Genomic DNA, 22109 nt, shown 5'->3' with positions numbered 1-22109 from the left:
CAAGAGGCAGTCAACATCAGCTCCCTCGTTAGCCTTTGAGTCTGAAATGCTCATTATCACAGTAACAAGAAAAACATTACTCATTCTCCACCAGCCTTGATGATGCCATCCCCAACTCAAGGATGGCTGTAAATGTCAAGTGGCATACAGCATATTTATTAACATCAACATTGGCTCAAGTCTGCAATAACAATGACATGCTCTGTTCATTGTTGTAAGTTAACAAGTACATTCTGATTTCCAACTTCTACTGTCAAATACCCCTCTCGCATTAGTATTACCAAGTGTAATGTGGAGAAGCTGATATAAATTTGATTTTATAATGTCTCTCACATTAATTAATAGAAATTACACTGGTCCTATAACACAGCTTACAGTACTTACAGTATAAAATTTTAGTAAAAAGCAGCTCTGTTCATGTTTGCACAGCATTGATTTACCCGGTGTAACTCAATTTTTGACTGGCAAGTCCATACTGTACATCCATCGAGTACAAACTGGCCCAGTCCCAAAGTCCACCTTAAGCTTTAATGAATATCATCTATATGCTCAGCGGAAATGTGTGAGTGCAGGAGACGCAAATGCTCTAAATGTTAGATAAGAAGCAGAACAGCATTTGTTTTTGTGTGTATGTGTGTTTATAACAAACACAGGGACCAAAAAGATTATTTTCAGACACATTTTTGGACATAAAAATGAAGAGAAGAAGGGACAGTGACAGGTAAGAATTTTAGTCAAAACAAATGAAAGAGATTTGGGCCAAGAGAGATAATTTAGGGGACTGAAAGGTGCACTAAAGAGAAGTTCTAGCATTAGCTAGCAACACTGTTTGAAAAAAATATACATTATTTTATACAGTATATGTAAGAGCAAAGGCTGAAAGACAGAGTAAGACAGAGGGAGATTGGTATTAAAAGATAATCAGTGTGATTTAAGGTTATACTCTTTTTAGTCATTTTTAAACAGAATTTATTTTTTGGTTTTTAATATTTAGATTTTATAGCAGCTTCACATTTAACTGCTGCACTGGCAAAAAAAAGTCACATACTGTATAATATGTTGATTGTAACACTATCATTTCTGCCTTTTTGATGTTTTGACAGCGGATTTTATATTATCCTATGGATTATTTTGGAGAAATGTGTTTCTTTTTGTGGGTGATTTCTGTGGGTGTCAGTTGATTGACAGTAAGCAGTGCATAACGCAATCACAAAGGATGACATGCATTCCCTGTGGCCTTGCTCATTCAATAAAAAGAGCCTAAAATATTCTCTACTCCAATAAGAAGACCCTGGATTCACTCACTGGAGTACAAAAAGGAACCACAAAGAGAAACTTGAATAAACCATATTACATGTTCATGTTTTCTGAGATAGTTTAACCCATCTGCCTGTGGAAGATTTTTTTTTTATACTGTTGTTGGACTAAAAGGTAGCCAAAAGTTCTGAAAGTAAGGATATAAGCAAAAGCATATATGCAGTACATGAAGACAACAAGTGGAAAATCTCTTTCAGTCAAGTTCGTCCATTCCCAGTGACCTTGTAGAAGAGTCAAACCACTGACCTGTGTCTTGCCCAGGAGTGTGTAGGCCAGCTGGACCTTGGTGTAGTGCGCAACATCAAAGTGCTTACAAGTCTTCGACAGGGCGACATCAAGCTGCTCCTGGAGCCAGAAATAGTTGGATGACAAAGGGAAAAAGGGGGGAAATTGAGAGTAAAGAAAAAAGAGAAGGATTATCAACGTTAAACCAGGGATTAAGATATAGATGTGCAGATGTATAGCAACTACACAAGGCCAAAGGCAGGTAATTGGAATGTGTGTGTGTGTGTGTGTGTGTGTGTGTGTAAGTCTTTGACAAAGAGATAAAAAAGAGAGGTCAGAAAGTAAGACGAGGATAGTGGGAAGCAAGGAAGTACAGGGATGTGGAATGACCCTGACAAACTAAGCCGACCTCAAAGAAAATGGCGCTGACAAAAGCTAAATTATCAAACATCTTGCATCACTTCACATCTTCTCACGCCTTCAGTGAGAAACTGCGCATGAACCTAAAGCAAAAACTACAGCTGAACGTTTTAGAACTTAATTCACAGTCCAAAGTATAGTGTGGAGAAACAAACTATAAACTGATCTCATTATATGATCAAAATACACCCTGAAAATAAATCTGATAGTGTTTTTTTCTTGTGGAAAAAGAAATGAAAAAATAAACTAAAAGATACTCATTTGAAGATTAAAGCCATTATGTGTAGAATTGCGAATTTGCATCTTTGGTGCCCCCTAGTGGTAGTATCAATAAAGTCACTGTGGCACAAAGCAATGCAGGTGCCCAAGGACACAGAATGAATGAGTTGAAGGCAACATATGGATTGTGCCAATTTTCAATGAGATTTTCCCACTTTGTTAAGAAACTGAAACTCATGGAATCACAATAATTGAACATATGATATAATCACTTTAAAAAAGCCTACATGTAGGGGCTAAGTAGGAAAACAAGCTGGAAAATGATACATTACTAAATACAGTGACAGAGTGATTTTTGTTCATTGTGACTTTATTCAGTGAAAACATTGCCAACTGTGTGTGATGCCTAATGTCGAATACACCTAACAACAGTGCATACCTCACAAAATAAATTCACTGATGACATGTTCTCTATATTCCTACTGCGCTTGGTCACCTCTCAAGAGCAGCTAGTGATGCTTCATTGTGTTTTTATTTATTGAGAAATTGCTCAACTCAGTTGACTGGTTGGTTGCTTTTCTATAGAGTGCCTTGACGGAGATGGTTAGCACGCTATGAAGAGTGATGTGTGTAATGTGTGTGTGTGTGTTGGACAGAAGAAGTGTTGCCTGTAGAGAGAAGAGATGTTACACACTACACCGACCACCAACAAATGACAAATTGAAAAGTATCTTCACTCTGGAGGGCTTGTATGTGCATGTGCATGTATGTATACTGTATGGCATGTTTATGTGTGTACATACAGCACATGTTTACTTAAATGTGTGTTTTGGGCTCTTAGCAATTGAGCTTAGCACTTGAGAGAGACGAGTAAGCAATATAGCTGTGAACTATGCAGAGTGAAACACTGCTCTTGATGTGTGTGACTGTGTTTTGTGCAAGTGTTTACCTATGTGATTTTAGAGGATTTTGCTTTGCTTATTCACAAACTCAAGCTGACAGGTAAACAAACAAGCACCTTGGCGCATGTGTGCTTACATGCACGTCTGCTTCTTGTGTACAGACAAAACTGTAAGTAATTAATCTACTCAAGCGCAGCAGCCGCAGCAGCAGCAGCAGCAGCGGAGCAGAGAAAATTGCTTTGCATACCATTTATCACACACAACTATCACAACACAACTAGAGATGAAACAGATATAATTTACATGCTTGCACACTCATAATAATGACTTTCTGAATATGTCAATATTTGGCAGACCCAGTATGAGAAAGCCAAACTATCAACATGTCAAAATGAAGTATAAATTGCTTCTTTCAGATGAGGGCTTCTGGAAAATTACAGGGTTAAAGCAAAGTATTATACACCGCTTACAGTCTCTTTACAGATATCGCTCTCAAATAATGGAATTAGAGATAAGGCGGGGAGGCACATACCTCTATTTGCTCCAGAGTGTCTTGTAGTTTGGAATTCAATTCGCTGTGGGGGAAAAAAGGAGATTATTGAGGTTACGTTACTAAATCCTGAACCAGAATATGGAAGCAAATAAGTTTCATTATTGATTTATCTATCCGTATTTATTTATAATATTTTCCATTTAGTCTATAAAATATCAGAAATAATAGAGAAAAATTGCCACAACAATCTACTGGAGTCCAAGTGAGTTAATAAAATGTCTTAGTTTGATCGACCAGCAGTCGAAATTTGAAAAATACTCAAGCAAACAAGCAAATCATCACATCTAAGAATCTGTAACCAACAAAAGTTATGCATTTTTTACCAATAAATGACATAAATTCTAATATTTCAATTATGAAAATTGCAATTAATTGGTTGTCCATTATACTTTTTATACCAAAGCAAGCATGTCACAAACACATCTGCTGCATAATCTTATCTAAAGGAGAACCAATTTATTAACAAGCTGCAGCCTTGTGTCCCATAAATCTGTTCCTACAGTACAGGGTAACAAGGGAGCAAAAATATAAGTGATGGATGTATTTCCAACAAATATTTTGTGAGGAGTCCTTTTTGAATTTCTACAGTGGAATCCACTATATAAATTATATCAGTGTAAGGGGGGTGTGTGTGTGTGTGTGTGTGTGTGCAAACTATCACGGATACAAAACGCCTACACATCCTTGGAGCATCCTCCGATTTCGCCTCATCCTGGGAAATGCTTTCAACTCAAAAGCTGAGAAGTAGCAACAGAAATCATGACTATTTTACCAATCCCAAGACGCAATTTCAATTCCCTTGTGACTCCCCCTGCACTGCACCCATTCATAATCATCCTCTGTTCCACTGTCTCTCTAGCTCTGTCCCTGTGTTGCTCGGGGTCTTTTTCAGGTCAGCCTGCTCTTATGTTGTGCCTTGTGAGACCGCAGTCGCTCAGGGGAAAGAGTGTCCTTAACAAATTGCTAATTAAGCATCTCAGCTTCAGCTGGGGATAGAGAGTGAGGAGGAGGGAGCAGAGAAAGCGAGAGGAGACTGCAGATTGAGTCCCACAGGTCGTTTGCACACAGGTAACAAAATGAGCCTTCCAATTCAAAATTTGAGACTCTGTAACGCTCTCGTATATGCCTTTGTGTACATGTATGGAGGGGTAATAGATGGGAATACACACACACTCAAAAGCAACAGTTCCTAAAAGTTGAAACATATAAATTATATATATATAAATTAATCATATGAATTGCTTCAGAAACAGTAGCCGGTATTCTCGGCGGCAACTAAAATTGGAGGTCAAGATAATGAAAGCATACAAAATAACTTGACTCAGCTACAGAAGGGTGCACTGATCAATAACAGGTCCTGACTACTGAAGAAATATTATAATATTGTCCATATGCAAGGCCCCAGAGAGTGCTAAACAAAGGCTAGCAGTTCCGGCAGCCAGACTAGGAGATACAACAGAGGAGCAGAGGCCAACAGGATGAATGCTCGGTTCATCTTCAGAACATTCTAGTCTACTCCCACGCTGCAGTGTGGTAGAGCAACAAGAGCTAACCCACGAACTGAGCAAGTACTGGAAAAGCATATGAAAGAAAAAACTCATGATGTAACACAAGTGATAAGGGGTTAAAGGTTAGTACCCTCCATCCGAAGTGTTTGTGGGATGATTGAACAGTCAAACAACACATGAAGTCAACTCCAAGTTATCATCCGGTCCTCCTGTTATTTTGTCCTTGTTATAAAATGACACTGTCCATTGATTGTGCATACCCTACATACTGGCACCCTTCCATGATCAGACAGAATGCATAAATAACAGATGAGGAGAAAAACCTAATTAACAATCTATTCCCGAGGCGCCATGGTAACTGAATGGTTACAGCACATGCCACATAAGCGCAACGTCCCTGGTTTGACTCCGGCTAGGGACCCTTGCTGCATGTCATGCCCCCTTCTCTTCCCTGCTTTTCTGTCTGCTTATCCAATAATGGTAAAAAATACCCCAAAACATATCTTTAAAAAAAAACACAATCTGTTCCTTGCTGGGAACAGGAGGACTGAAATAGAGTTATGTGGAAATCAGGGGGAGGGGGTGGGGTTCAGCTGGTTTTCAATTATCACTGGCAATAGGTGTCCACAGGGCCTTGAGGCAAGTCCCTCCACAGTGGCTTGCTGACTCGATAAATAGGCAATCTGTGGCTTCGTAGATCCGGCCGGATGCTCTGATTTTGTGAGAATGCCATTTTTGCCGGAGTCATGAGTCACCCACTGTTACAAGGCAGGCGGAGAAGCAACAAAGTCGCAGGGGAAGGGCTTTGAAGAGTGAAACACAGTGAGAAGGGGCAATGGCAGCCACAACTATGCAGGTTGGGAAGCAGAGTTAAAAGAGGAGAGGGTAAGAAGAGAAATATTCAAAGAAGAAAGCCTGGAAACAAAGCTGGGGGAATGTTGGATTGTTTTCTTGTTTTCTTGAAGTGCAAGATTTTGTGTGATATTGAGACATTTGGTTCTGGCATCTCTAGTGGAATTGTGGCCATTTCTACACAGATAGAGCTCTCAGTTATGGGCCCCGAGGTTACATGGGCTCTAACACCAACAGCTCACTAACTTCAGATGGCTCTCGAAGGACACTTAGACAACCATTCTGTTGGGCTCCCCTCTGTTTTTGTTTGTTTGATTGTATTTCACAAGACAACCGGCATCTGTTGTCGGTTTGTGCCAACTTCATCATAAAAGCAGTCCAATCAACATTAGGCAATTAGAGTATTTCAGGTAATTTCTTATTCTAGAAACACACTTATCATACAATTTTCTAGGATTACACTGAGTATTTTACTGCTATTTATAATACATGCTGGTCCACTAATAATAGTGTGCAACTCTGCTGTTACACCGACTCTTCCATCTAGTAGTTTATGTGAACATCCAATTAAATCCAAACATTTGGAAAGAAGATAACATGTCTGTCTAAAGCAGGTTAACTGGAGAAATGATTGCATAACTGGAGCTCATCATGAAAAAAAAAACTGTAGCTGCAAATAAACAAAAATGTTTATTATCTCGTTTCTTCCAAACATACAAGCATGGCTGAAAAAAATACTAATTGGTGCACACTCACACAAATGCACACTGGTTCAGCCCAATTTGTAGGTGTGAAAGCAAGCTGCCAGAGTGAAAAAAACACCCCCAAAACAACACATAGTTTATGACTAAAGTAACAAACATGACTTTGAATCTGCCCTAAGATTCTGCTGATTAATATGGAGAACTTCACTGGCACACAATCACCCACTCAGCCTCCAAAAGAATATATACAACAACCACAAAGAGGAGAAGGAAGGTAGCGTGGCTCTGAATAACTTTGTGAACGTCGGCAGCACTTACAGTATCATGTTGGGCAGCCTGACCAAAATTGCTTGTGTGTTTGAGACGGTGAATATCCATGACACAGAAATTAACGCAGCTGCCCTCTCTTCTACATTTTGCTCCTCTTGAGCCACCTTGCCCTTCGAATAGATTAGAACGCCTGAACAAACCACCTGCTAAGGATACTAAGGAGGCAATTAGCTGAAGTGGAGATCTGGAGGAGCTTCACCTAGAATAACCCATTGACACACTGGTATAAAACAACTAGTATATTGTAGTTATACTAGTTTACTTGTATATATGGATTAAATTCTAGAAGTGGAAAGAAAAGCTTGTAAATGGTAAGAAATGTTCTGTATAAAAGCCACCTGTAGCATATTTCTTTCATTGCTTTGCATAAGGATTCTCAGATGTAAAATAAAATGATTATAGTACATTATATACAAGCTGTCCCTCATACTGCATCCTCATATCCATAAACCCTGCAGAGAACAACCTCTCATTTATTATTACTATAATGAAAGTGAGGAGCAAGAGATGGTGGTAGATGTAGAGCTGCAACAATGAGTCGATTCATTGATTAATCAATCGACAGAAAATTAATCAACTATTTAGATAATCTAATAATCGTGTTAGTAATTTTTTTAAGCAAAAATGCAGCTTCTCAAATGTTGATCAGACAAAACAAGACATTTGAAGATGTCACCTTGAGCTTTAAGAAATTACAACATGCATTTTTTTCTATTTTCTGACATTTTATAGACAAAACGATTGATCAGTTAATTAAGAAAACAATCAGCAGATTAATTGAACATGAAAATAACCGTTAGTTGCAGCCCTAGGTAGATGAGAAGCTAACATGAATTGATGTTGTAGATCTTATGTCTTTCATGATTTCTTCCAGGCTGAATTCTAATGATGTAAAGAAGAAAACAAATCAAGGACGTTCTTAAAAAAAAAACAAAACAAGGATGATTGCTAATCATACACACCCAATCCCGAATGGAATGTATTCTATGATTTATGTAGGTATTACCATAATTTATTACTGACCCAACATCTTTTCTCATTTACTCATTCATTCATTACTCTGTAACCTAGCCTTGAGCAGCTTTGTTTTTCTCTGGCCAGGAGCAGGTTCACTGTTTATGAACACTGTGCTGACATGAGGGGTCTCTAAGCTACCCTACAGCTGCCCATGTGGACCACCTGATGAAAATGGACCACGGCAGGGCATGAGGCTGTGTAACTGCTTTCTTGGGAAAACAATATTGACTTTTAAAGGGTTAGGGACAGGAAGAAAGAAAGGTCAGGAATGAAACAAAGCCTCCATGTCGGGCATTCAGCGGTGCATGGAAAAACATTGCTAGAAGATTAAATCAGAGTGCATCAGACCGGCAACTAGCTGCTTATAGAGGCGGTGATGCGGCAGTCTGGGTTCTAGCAATTTTGGGCAGAGAGCTGCATGCTAATGCAAAGCATGACAGATGTGTGATCAATGCACTAATGTTGAAGACCATTGCTAAAGTGGTATTAACATATTGCAAAGGAAAGCACAGGTGAGGAGGGCAATCGAATTTCTATCCAGCTGTCACCGACACAAGTTTGCTAACACATCTGGACCGCATATGGATACGGCGACACTGATGATCACGGTCGCATTTCCTGGCTGATTGGTTTGTTACAGTGGGAGGTACAATTGGTGGGAAAACAAAGTGGATCCGTTCTGCACACCGCCATCCTCTACTGTCATTCAGCTGCAAAAAAAACCAGTACATTCAGCGAGTATCGCTGAATGGACATGCCAAGCTGTTAATGACAAGTGAAGACAAGTGATATCCACGCAAATAAACAGCAGCTGCAAGTGGGAGTGAGGAATGGGAGGAATTTTCCTTACTGATCAGCATTTCCCAGCAGTCAATCTGTCAGTCAAACAGCATCGTAACAGCCAGAGACCCATTGTTTTTCCTTTTTGCTCTGTTAATATTCTGTGGTAAGCGAGTCTTGTTAGTGTTACTGGTGACATCGACTCACTTCTATGGGGCTTTTTTCCTATGTTTATTCAAGAGGTCTTTCAATTTGAGAGCATTATTTATTGATTTCACGCTCAGATTTTGTAATTCTTTCCCTCAAACCCTGCCCTTGCTCTCAAATAGCCACAGCTTGCGCTTAGATTTGCTCTGCTTCTGCTCAAACTGTATGCTTGCCCTCAGATGTATTGTTGTTTGCACAGATTTCCTGCACCTGCTTCAGCACTTCTCCTCACACTCAGGCTTCTTCTGTGCACTTGTGAAACGTCTGCTCACAGATTTTTTGTGCAACCATCCTGTCAAAAAACTCCCAACTAATAGAAGGCCAGGTGTAGTGTCGACCAGTGAAATTATCCCTGCCTCCTTGCGGGCACGTTCGCTTTACTTCTAAGAGCGTCCTGTATGGGCAGCTACTCGTTAATCAGGTTCATCCACTCCCGCCCTTCAGGGATTTATTATTGTCTTTTGCTTTCTTGTACAACTTTTGGAATAAAAGGACAGGTTAATATATACACCAGAGCCCATACTTTTTACTATAATAGCTACATATAATAGTAGTATAATAGTGTATAAAGCAGTGTAATAGTGGCCATATAGAATACTGGGCAGCCGTCTGCATGTCTCTCTTTATCTTGTAACTGGATACCTTTTGATTCAGCAACTACCTTAGAACTAAAAGCCTTCACGATAAGAGATAAGCTATAATATGCTTCAAGCCAGCAGCTGTGTTCAAACATTCCAAACACTCCAGCACCAAACAACAGTGTTTACTTACACTCACTGAGACTTTGTAGACTTTTCTAAAGCTAAAAGCCTATTGACAATATTGGCAGATGGTAAAAACTACTTTAACGTCATAGCTGGTGTAATGGCACTGCCGCAAGGAAATGACAACGAACAAAATAAGAGGCATTTAAAAGCCCCTTAATAAGACTTTTTCAGCGCAAAGCAATTCAATTCCAACCTTGGGAGAAAACATGGTGAAAACAAAAACTTATAGCATTCTTCGATCTGCAATTAGATGAAAAGATAGCTTCAATACTTAAAAGGAGGCCAATTTCTTGTACTGAAATAGAGTTGACATCAGATGATTTCAGAATAATACTACTAATCACATTTAAATCATATTTTAATCTATAAAGATTAAAATATTTTCCACCCGTAGAAAATACAGACCATGCCTTCTCCCATTTGGATATGACTAAAGACCACTCGATCAATCTGTTCACACTGTACCTGATGCAGCTGTAGTGTTTGAAGGTGCTGGCAGCCTTCTGGCATTCCAGACAGAGCTGGATAGCACCTGGATAATCTTCCTCCTGGAGCAACACAGAAGTGAGGTCATTTAATGGCATGTAAAAAAAAAAAAAAATACAGCATATTCACTGGTATTTCATGTACAGTATAGTCTGTGAACATTTTATAAATGGCTTTCAATGCAGAATCCCTACTAAAATTTGACCTTTGAAGTCAACTTTAAATATATCTCCACATGTGTATTAGTGTGCTTGTGTGTGTGTGTGTGTGTAGGGGGGATTACCTCAAGCATCTCGCTGAGTCTTACATCTGTTCTTTGCTGTGAGGGGAAGAATGACAAGAGCGAGACATGAACACGCAAGAAAATCACAAACAGGCCAAAATATTGAGTGAAAACTAGCTCAACACTAGTTACATGATTTTGAGCTGTGACCACGTTGTTGAATGTATTTTTTGTATTATAATGATTATTGTACAAGAAAATTCTAAAAGCAAAAAAAAAAAAAAAAAAATCATTAAAATTAACTGCAATCTTTAAATCAGGTGAGGAAGACCAGTTGATTTATGTCACAATGGTGACCCACCACGCAGTGTCTCTTAAGGCATTTCAGACAAACAGTTCAGTGTTGAGTCTTGCAAAGAGTACGTCAGATTCCCAGAGGATCCGAAAAAAAAGAAAAGAAACACTGAAAAGTGAATAAAAAACTTCCCTCAGAATTACAGGGTACTTGCATTATGCTGCAGGTCAGAAAAGTACAATCATCGACAATAGTAGTACAAAAATAACTATGTAATGTAATTATGGGTGTGTTCACTACATAAACAACTTTTACACAATTAATTAATAAGAGGAAAGTCTCTAGATGGTCAAAGGTCAGGCTAAATGACAGAAATACACTCCTGGAGCCTGTATGGATTCAGCATCTTACTGCCACTTAAACAGGAGAAGCTGTTTCTTAACTACTTGTGGTTTAAAGTTGGTCTAACGTGGCTAGGAATGAGTTTGTGTTTTTGTGTGTTAACTTTACCAGCGTCTTGATGGTCCTCAGCGACTTAAGCAGACTTGTCAGCAGTTGTCGTCTTCTCTGATTGGCCAATAGGCCCAGGCTGGCCTCTGTGAATCCCTCCTTTGCCACACTCAGTTGCCTTTACGAAAAAAGTCACAGAGCAGAGAGAACATAGCGCTCAATACAGGTTCATAATACTATGTTTAACAAGCATATAGAAGTCCAATACGTTGTGGTGAGAAGTATATCTCTGTGTTAAGTACAGAATAGGTCCAGAACTGATGTAACTGGATCTATATTACTAAACAGAATAATACATAGTAGTGTTGTACTTTTTCTTTAGAGTCATTGTTGCAATCAATGCACCAGAAACCTATTTTACCAGCCAAAGATGAAATATATATGTGATTTTGGACAAAACTTGTATCTTTCAATATTCCAGCTCCACCTAGAGGGGTAGGTCATGATGTCCGTTCTTCAACTTCCAAAATGTTAAAATAATTGGGTGTTTTAGGAATACAAACATCTCCTGTCATATTGCCAACAACAATCCTTATACAAGAGAAATGTTGTATGTTATCAGAGTCAGTACGTATAGTATCATGTGTAGTGGCAAGTTCATTTCACAGGCAAACAAAACAGTACAATTTGTCATTTGTGACAATATTGACAGGCTGAAAACATATGAAGGGAAGACACAGTTATCTAGGTTCTGACAAAAACACTTAGTATGCAGATGGAGTATGAATGGCCTATTTCAATAGCTATTTCATTTATATAAAGTGTATAATAGAACACTATTACCTCCTCGCATTAGTGCAAATGACAGCTGCCAGCTGCAGGTTGGTCTGTAATGCTGTCACTCTCTCCAGTTCCTGTGAACAAGCAAAAAGTTAGCAGTAAAAATGATTCTAAAAGACAAGGCAGCCTATGTATAAATACCAAGACATTTCAAAAGGTACTTTTTTAAAGATTCCCTGGAATATTCTTTGGCACTAATTTTGTTCAAACGTCTTTTTTTTGGGTGCTAAGAAAACATCTTCTGTTCTTGTAATACCTGTAGGACACAAATATATTGTTTGACTGGTTCATGTGCAGTGCTGTCAGTGAGAAATGTCTCTAATGATGTCATTTACCAAGCAAATCACTTTCCCCACTAAGCTCTCCATACACATTAATAGCAATGCTCATGCACACATATTGTATATCAGGGCGCTCTTCTGTGAGGTGCATCCTGCTGTGAAAATTTAATGAAGTTAGATATCAGAGATGGTGTTATTATTGTGAGGCATGTATCATCAGCGCAGAAGTGCAATGAACTGTAGTTCAAGACAACAAAAACACACAGAAATTCATAGAAAACCTTTATTTCTTCAGAGCTTTGACATTTAGCGAAGGATCAATGAGCACTTTGCTCCGAGAGTTCAGTTATTATGCCACTTCAATGACCCCTACAGAGAACAAATACCCCCTCAGCCAATTCAGAACCGAGGGACAAATTGTATTGCTGTTATATTTTCAACTTTTCTCATCCTCTTTTTTGTTTTTATTTTCTTGATCTGCCAGATGTCATGCCTGAGGTGGGAGAGGCTTGTTCTTTGATCTTCTTTTTTTAATGTTCCATCACCCCTCCACAAAAAAAGGTCCAGTGTTCACAAAAATGTCCTCTTAACACTGTCAGATATAAAACAACCTTTTACCAACGGAATATAGTCTGGGGAAATTAATTTTCAATGGTAATAAAAAAAAAAACAACAACATCAAAGTGGCACTTCAGCTGTGGATACGAGATCAATGATCCCATTCAAACCAATCTCCCCTCATGATCTTGAGTGTTGACGAAGACCTTGACAAGTACTCCAACGGTTTGCAAAGGTTGATTCAATAGAAAGGGTTTTCTCTGAGGGGATATTTACCATGCGACTCTTAAGCATTTCCACTCAGCAACTATGAAATTGGCTCTGTTAGCCAACATTACCATGCCTTTATATTTATCCAGAAAAATAATTCCATGAATACTTTTACAAATGTTACAAATGTGATACTAGTATTGGTGCCAATTGTTAGTACAGCCAACACTCTGAACATCTCCATCAAAATTTTGATTTTACATGGTCAAGGGAAAGGGAGACTTGATAAAACACTCACATTGATGCCTTTGCGACTCATTTTTTGTTAGTGAGAACACTTTATTAATGCATGAAGGTGCTAGAGCGGTCTTTGTACATTCAGACGTGCATTAAAATGTGTCCTCAGAGTTTGCCCTTGTTCGCTACGCAGCAGGAACTGGCTGAGACTGGGCTGACTCACCAGGTTCAGCTGAGGAATAATTTAGACACTGAATCCACTAGATTGATTTACACACTGGGAACAGTGTAGTGTCTTTAGCACACACACCGTTAACAACTGTAGACCAGTACAATGTCTAGACTTAGTAATAGAGCCAAATTCATTGAAGCCAGACTCGTCAGAAAGTTCACAGTGAAAGGATTCAAGCTGTTTAATGCATAGGCATCAGTCTCACAGTAAAATCCCAAACTCCTGACCTCACCAATATCATGAAAGTGACGGAAAGTCCAAGTTGTAAAATGAATCAATCGCTGACTTGCATATTAATAAGTAGTTTGGCTGGTTTAATTCAGTTCAACAGTCAAGAACATTCAGTGTAGTTACAAAAAAACATGCACTCAGGAGCAAGCCGGTCAAGGAAGGAGCCATTTCTACCCTGTATCCAATAGAAACTGAGACACCTTGGCCTTAATACACACATGCAGCTTCAAACAGAATCACATGCTCACCATGCTGAGTGCTCAATATGTAGCCTTAGGCTACAATTTGTTAATATACCGCTGCTCTGAGTTGTCTAACCTGTCTGTAAGCTACAGTTAACCTGACAAACATATGGCTCAATCAGTTTAGCTTGTGTAAGAGGAAATACCCTAACTGTGAACAATGTTGGACATTTGGTCGATCAGGTTTCGGTGGATAAAAGAGGTTAAATGGCTAGCATGAATGATTGAGATAATCTTGCAAAACATTACATAGAATAAGACTTAAAGTAAAGAGAGGCTTTAGTCCACTATGAGAACACAAATGCATGTATAGATGAGGATGTACTGCACACATACAGGAAAGGTGACCCTGCTCAAGTGCAATTAAACAATACAACCCAACTCCTACAACGTCCACAAACACAAGCCCTGGTGTGGGAAGTGAAGGTCGAGGAGAAAGAGATGTTTAGTGGCAAGGGAGATTTTTTTTCAGGTCTTTTGATTCATATATTCATAAGAGGTCTTCCCTGCGACCCTCATGCACATTGACTATACACTGGCTCCCTGTCCACATCCCGCCTGCACATTCTAATAGTTTGGACCCTGCTCAAATCACTTTTTACAGTACGGTGAATGAACAATAAAGTTGGATGGCATTTAGGACTGCATGGACCCTCACCTGGAGTTTGCATTTTTTCATATATAGTAATTTTGTGTCTCTCCATATTAACACATAATTACCTAAAGGATATGTGAGCATACCCGCATATCTCCACACATATTAGCCATCCTGCCACATCCGTTTCCTGTCAATTTCTAGTCCCTCCAATGAAACAGCCTTAAGACCTCCTTGTAATTGGTAGGTATGACCACCAAGGTTGGACAAATTACCAATCTCTTTTAAAAGGAACTAGGGAACACAAACAAAGGTACATGCAGTGACTGTGATGAATAAGTGTTTCCAGTGGAAAATAATTGAACACCAGTGCAAGTCCATTACTTTGCAATGGTGTTGAGTGACCTAGTCAGGGCTACCTGCTGCAAATTCATTACAGCTTGGACTACCGCAAGGTGATCTCTCTTTCCTGACAAGTCGAAGGACATGAAGTTTGGCCACTCAATTCTAAACTGCCTCTTTTAAACTGGGGTGATAAGAGAGGGCAGTTATTTTTAAATCACCCCACTACCTGTTTTATTGTTTTATTCCAGCAACTCATGGAAAATAATGTTACATCTGTCAACTTTAAATGACCAAACTCAAGTGCAGAGGTAGACAAATGAAAGACAGGGCAAGCAAAATGGGAGCACGTGAAAAACATACATTTAGTGATCAACTGCTATATATGAATCAGAAGATAATGGCTCTGGCCTCCACGTAACCTTCCACGAGGTAGCTTGATCACACTTTTTATCCTTTCTGAGTGCAAGGGGAGGCCATGAGTCACTGTAGGGCAACAACAGTGATCAGACACAGGCCCCAACAGAAGAGAGGTTAGTCACTACATAGCTATGAATCACATCAGATGCTTAGCGGGCCATCATTTCAAGCTCTAAGCCAGGAGAAGCATGTGTGTCTGCACAATTTATGAGTCCACTGATGTGTGTTATACACAGCACAGCACGCACGCATTGCAGAAAGTCAGCATTGTGCCCTACGACTGTGTGTTTCTGTGGTAGTGCATGCTTCTGTGTACATGTTTGATGAAATGTCACAGTAAGGAGATAAGGAGAGTTGGGGAAGAAAAATAGTAGAGAAAGTAGTAGGTATAAAAGCAATGAAACTCTTCATATAGAAGCAGGTATGTTGCAGACCAGCACAGTGAGAGGGGCCTTGTAGATGTTTGTCCCCATTTTGTTCACATTTTCCACAAAGCATATTTGGCACAGGTCATATATACTAAAGAAATCTGCAAATTAAGAGACATGCATGTCCTTAAACTTGATTTCTTTTAAGTCTCTAAGTCCTTCTGTATGCTAGGCAATCGCAGTAGTAGTAAGCAGTGAAAGTAGTGAAAATCTGTCTTGCGAGTCATTGTGATATTAATGCAGCGTATGTAGATACTGAAGTGCCCTCTGAACTCCACAGGGCATCTGTAGACCAACTGAATATGGGCCAAGATGGGTCAATGGAAATGCCCCTGAAATCCTTGGCAAAGTCTACTAATAAGCCCTGCTGTCATTTTGACTCTCGGAGTCACAGGGAGGGTCACAGAAATAATGATCAATTTACTATTCATAGACCAACCTTCAGATGGCTTGACAATGGCAGTAATTTGACTGCAATTTCACTTCATACCATATTTGTTAGAGCTGTCACTGGTCTGCTGCGTGTTGTAGCGATCAAAGCTTCACTGATTAAACGCAAAGATTATATGTTAATACCTTTCTCAAAAAGAATCAAAAGACCAACTCATTTATATAGAACGAAAAAATAAAAACACACATGTAGGCATTTTGGCATGTACACAAATATTTGGTGCTGTCCTTCCCAGTGATTTTGAAGCTCACTTGATGCAGCCACAAATTACATACAGTACACTAACACAGAGATATGTTTACTTAGTCCTGACAGATACTGATAATGCACCAGTCAGTCACAAAGAAGTAACAGAGTCATTCCTCTCCTTTTCCGTACGGCATTGGGTTCAGCAAACTATTTGTGACTTTAATGTTTGAAGGATCAAGAATGTCACTTTTGCTGCAGTATTCATTTCTAAACAGATTGACGATGTATCAGTTTTACAGCAGTTCACTACTGTCAAATGAATAAAATCAGTAAAAAGAATCATTCTGACTCATCACTACAGCAAATATGGTCTCCTGTAATCTCTGGTCTCCACTGGGTCTGACCAAAATAGACTGAATAACAGCTTACTTCATATAAAGACACACACACACTGGTTCATTTCAGTTCATTGCAACATCACTAGACAATCAACGAAGGGATTTTATGGACTTAAGTTTTAATTCAGAACGTAGTGGGGTTCTGAAAAAAAACGGGATTATTGCCCCACTTCCTTCTTTCCTACTGCAATGGTTATGAAAATTTTACCTCATCTGGATGGCAGTTAGCAGTCGACACAAGTTGACACAGTATCAAAATAACCTGATGCCCAATTATAACATGTCATAATTTGAGACAAGATGCAAAAAAATCCCCAAAATACACACATAACCGATGTATTTTGCAATGAAATTTAAGTGAGATGACTGCGTGGGACAAGAAAAGAAAAAAAATTTCTTTAATGTTACCTTAAGTTGACACTGGTAGCTTACCTTGACATAAGCAGGCTGTTTCTCCAGAATGAGATCAGCAACCTTTTTAGAAACCTACATAGAGGAAGAGAGAGAGCAAAGATGAGAAATGGAATATAAAAAAAGAGTGAGAAGGCATTTTTAATGCTCTTCCTACAAAAACAGCTTGGGCAGTGTAATCTTGCTTTAGAGAATGGAGCAAGAATAACAATCACATACAATACGTCTCTATCTAAAACACAATATAGCAAAAGCCTTTTAGGAGTCTCAGTTTCATTTCATTCAGTGTCTGTCTCAATACCACTCTTGTTTATTTCAGAGAATCTCTATTTTCTCTGCTCCTATTGTATTTTCCAATGTTCTATCCCCTACTTTGTGCCTTTTACCAATTTGAGTCATAGCTGAGGTGAAATTGCAATTATTTGAAAAGTATGTGCCCTGCTTATGGCATGAAGCACAATATTGAGTGGGGCAATGAGATCAATGTGACCCTCTGCCATGAGTGTTGCCCACTACTGCTTTTAGTGGAGAGGGAAAAAGCTGAAGAATGCTGAGGGTCATTGGAAATAAAATGAATCATTGCCACTGTGAAGGACTATATACACAAGGTGAAACAGAATGGAGAAGGTGCTGGGTTTTTTTCTTCTACTCCATCCTTGGATACTGTATGTGTGTATGAAAATTGCAGTTGCACAGTTGAGTAAGTGATCATTTTCCAGTTCACCTTCTAATCCAGAAATGTATATTAATTGGCCACAATAATCTTAATAAAGGCACAGCAAAGGATAGGTTCACAATTTTTCAAGTCGGTCTAAAAACAACAGTCAGGTGCCCATATGAACACTGAAACAGGTTTTGCTTGCTGTAATCATTCCTCCTGTTCATACTGACCATTAAGATCCCCTCAAAATACGCTTACAATCAGGGATGCAAACAGGTAAGGGGTAAAAAAGATGAGAACATTGTGTGAATAGAGAAAACCTGCCACAACAGAATTTGAAACATATTTGCTTTATATGCTCATTTCTTATTACTTTAAAACATATTTGTATCTACCTGAAAACTAATTCTAACATCCACTATGGGGTAAAACAACCCTACATAAAACAAATAAATGGAATCAATAGATGTGGGAGGTGAATACATCAACAAGACAAAAACAAGAACAACAAGAACAACAAGATAAAAAAGTATGTTGGAAATCTGCTAAAAGTAGCTTCTTTATTAACGCTATTAACATTCTTCCACTACCAGGCATGTAACTGGTAAAATTCATAAAAAGCATCTAGTTTATATGCATAATTACATATGACAAGTAACATAAATGCAAACGTGAATTCAAACATTTGTCTTTGTTTACTATAATAAAACTACAATAAAATTATGAAAAAAATAATTCTATGACCACGAAGGAAACAACAGAAATCAAACCATGGTCACGCACAAGACACCCTTCAAGAGGTGCATTAGAGGTTCTCAGGGTTTAGAGGGCTCCAAACCACATAATTGGAATCCTGTGCTCCAAAGCAAGGATTTGTATTGCTGAAGTTAAAATTGACCAATTCTCCTCGGATCTACACAAATCACATAGGTGACCATTTTTAATCTCAAAACAGTCAATTTTCAACAAAAGTTTGCATCTCTATACAATGTACGGGGGACAGAATCCACAGCCCTTGTTTTGACAAAAATGTATTTAAAAGTTTATCTTAAGATATGATGAAGGTTCAGCAGTCTGTGTTAGTCAAATAAAAAGGATATCTTCCACAGCTACAGTCTTTTTTGTAAAAAACTCCCTCTTTCTGTGTGAGTTGTCAATGGACAGTGTTTTCCTGTTCAGCTGCAATGGAAGGATCGTAACAAAAAGAGGGAATTGGCACTAAAAAGACTGTAACTTTGAAAGACACTGAATTGATTTGACTAATTTGGATGGTCAAAGCCTTGTATTAGCTTTAGATAAACCTTTAAATACATTTTTGTGTGGAAGAAAGGCTGTGGATTTTGTCCCCCATCACTAACATTGAAAGTGCATTATGGAGGGATCTCTTAATGGCCAGTATGAACAGGGGGAATGATTATAGCAAGAAAAACATGTCTCAGTATTCATTTGGGCACCCAACCATTGTTTTAAGACAGACTTGAAAAATTGTAAACCTATCCTTTAAAGGAAGGTGAGTGCACATTATTTCCCTCAGGATCAATAATGTTTCTATCTATCTAAAAGGGGAAGAGGCCAACATATAGTCCCTAGTATGGGTCAAGCTCAAAAAGGGCTGGATCCTACATTTCCTTCCTGTTAAACACACACATCTTTCAAACTTCACACCCCCAGTTTGTAATGCGGGCTTTCTAGCCCAAACTGAGATAACCCTGGTGACTTCATGATGACATCATCCAAGTTATTTTTCTCAGACTGGACAAAGCTCCTCCAGAGCCACAGAGCATATAATACGACAATTTTCACAGGCTGAATAGTACTAACTATGAGGAATAAACTAATTTGTGTGAGAGTGCCTCTTTAAAATAGGCTCCCCAGTGTAACATGAAGGGCTATTTCATGTAAAAATTTACATCCCAGTAGATGTTCAGTAAGGGCTAATTTCTAGCACTCATGGGCAAGAAAAAAAAAATCAATTTCAGTTTCAATGTCAAGCATGAACCTTTCAAATCTTACTACAAATACATGAGCTGAAAATCAGTGTGTGGCTCAATATAATGACACTGTACTCAAGAGCACTGCCATAAGGATGAAGGAAAAGCCTCCAGCAGCTACAGTAAGAACAAATCCAGGAGACCAACCCTCTTTCTCCCACTCTCAGTGAGCCATTTCATTCCAATTTCTGTGTAACTACACACAAACACACACACACACACACACACACCAAGTAGACATTTTAAGTATATTCAGAGCAGTGAAGAGGAGTTCATATCTGCTAGTATGCAGTAGACAAGGCTAGGGGCGGGGATGACATTTCAACATGTGTTAAGTATGCATGGTGTCCAGCTGGAGACCTGAACAGATGGTGAATGCAGGTCAACTGAAACTGTTCATTCCACAGGGTCCGTATGAACAGTGTGTGTGTGAGTTTTTTAACATTCAAATGTATGAATAAGGTGGTCACAAAGATAAAAAAAATATTCAGTGCAAGGGATTGGGCAAGGGAATGGTGGAGAAACAGAAAATAATGTGGAATCACATTAAAAAAGACCTGATGGACACTCAACCGTTCACCAAACTGGCCCCAAAATGAGGTCATAACGCCACCTATTGGCAACCTATCAACTGCAACAAAAAACTTTTTAAAAAAGGAGTGAGATCAGAGCATAAACTCTTAATGGAAACCCAGCTGTGAGCAACTGAACCCTCCTACCTGAGCCACAAGGCCAAAGTCATTAGATCTCAGCCCGCCCTCACACACACACAAATGGAGGCTAATTGTGCAGTAACTGGGTTGCAAAGTGAGCACAGTTCATGCAATACTTAGCAGATGGAGTAAATGTTGTCCAAAATTACTAACTGGCGAAGAGCAATAATTAGTTCAGACACACAGCGAGACAATGAATGCATCTTTTCCCATAGGGACACTGACATGTGCCATGAAGGAGGAAAAAAAAAAAAGAGGAAAAATGAACGAAGGAATTACTGTCATAGGAGAAGACAGATGACACTCAGCAGCTCACACACATTATCTATAAAAAATGGAAAATATGCTCACAGAGTTTGAACATGTTAAACAGTGATTAGACAGTTTATCTAGCATTTTCTGTACTCTATAGATATATGACAGGCATAAGAAATGTGACTGAAAAAGCGTATTTGAGACTTCCTGAGAGTATTTATTAATATGTATGAGTCAATTAGGGCTTAATTAGCTCATACTAATTGGGGTTGGTAGCAGTAAAAAGTATCGAGCAGCTAAGTAATAGAGAGGGTCAGTCATCCTGATTAACAGAGCTCAGCACAGAGACAGAATAAACTCAACAGCGAGGGTTTCCACTGGTTACACAGGGCAATATAAGCCATATTTATTTTGAAGTAGTGCTATAATGCACTGGTCCTTCACTTCTAAGGAGAGATCATTTTGTTTTTGATGTAGCGAAAGAGAACCCAAATTGCCAAATGAAAACAACATTTGGAAAATGTATTTCAAAGGTCCAGTGTTTGGTATGTTGTGTCATATGCTGTCAGACTGACTTCTAAATGGGGTGTTGAGACACTTCCCTGCTTTTCAAAACACCGCTACACCCAGCCTTTGAAGCTATCTGTGTGTGTCTGTGTTCATGGGATGATGTGCTACTCCGTTTTTACGCTCACACACACACACACACACTACCTGAAACTTCCCCTGCACAGCATGACATCGTTTCAGCCTGATTTAAACACGGGCAGAGACTAAACAGTCAGGCAGAGTTTAGGCAAAGGTTGCGTAAGCAAACTGAGAGAAGGGGGAGAATTCATTACTGCTCCAGGAGGGATAGTCATCCCAAGCTTTCAAGTTTCATTAAAAATTGAATATGTTCGACCACGTTATTAGCATCGCCTCTTCCGACATCTCTGCAGCCTGTTTTAGAAAGTCACCTTCACAGATGGAAGAGCTGTAATGCAAAATGTTGTACCTTCTACTAGACTGTACTTAAAAAGGTGTGAAGCAGTATGAGGATGACCACTTTGTTAAAAACACAAAATGTGAACATAGGGTTAATTTATTGAAAGGTCTTGGGATAAGACTAGAACTAGGATTAGATTCAGGTTGGGAAAAGTATTAATGGAGACAGTAGTTACGGTTTT

At 39.0% G+C, this 22109-nt stretch overlaps 1 protein-coding gene across 2 annotated transcripts in view; it reads right to left on the bottom strand.

The window, feature by feature from the left end:
• The window catches only part of vps50 (VPS50 EARP/GARPII complex subunit), a 112069-nt gene that overhangs the window by 74687 nt on the left and 15273 nt on the right, over nt 1-22109 (bottom strand). For both annotated transcript variants that reach the window (XM_067611207.1, XM_067611206.1), the window contains exons 5-11: nt 17342-17395; nt 12099-12169; nt 11316-11433; nt 10571-10606; nt 10267-10349; nt 3616-3658; nt 1564-1662 (exon numbers count right to left, since the gene is read on the bottom strand). In XM_067611207.1, coding sequence (XP_067467308.1) covers nt 1564-1662; nt 3616-3658; nt 10267-10349; nt 10571-10606; nt 11316-11433; nt 12099-12169; nt 17342-17395 — 504 coding nt within the window. The remainder of the gene's footprint in view (nt 1-1563; nt 1663-3615; nt 3659-10266; nt 10350-10570; nt 10607-11315; nt 11434-12098; nt 12170-17341; nt 17396-22109) is intronic.

The sequence above is a fragment of the Thunnus thynnus genome, chromosome 15, assembly GCF_963924715.1.
Source record: "Thunnus thynnus chromosome 15, fThuThy2.1, whole genome shotgun sequence".
NCBI classification, from domain to species: Eukaryota; Metazoa; Chordata; class Actinopteri; order Scombriformes; family Scombridae; genus Thunnus; species Thunnus thynnus.
This window is presented reverse-complemented; position numbering and strand designations above follow the sequence as displayed.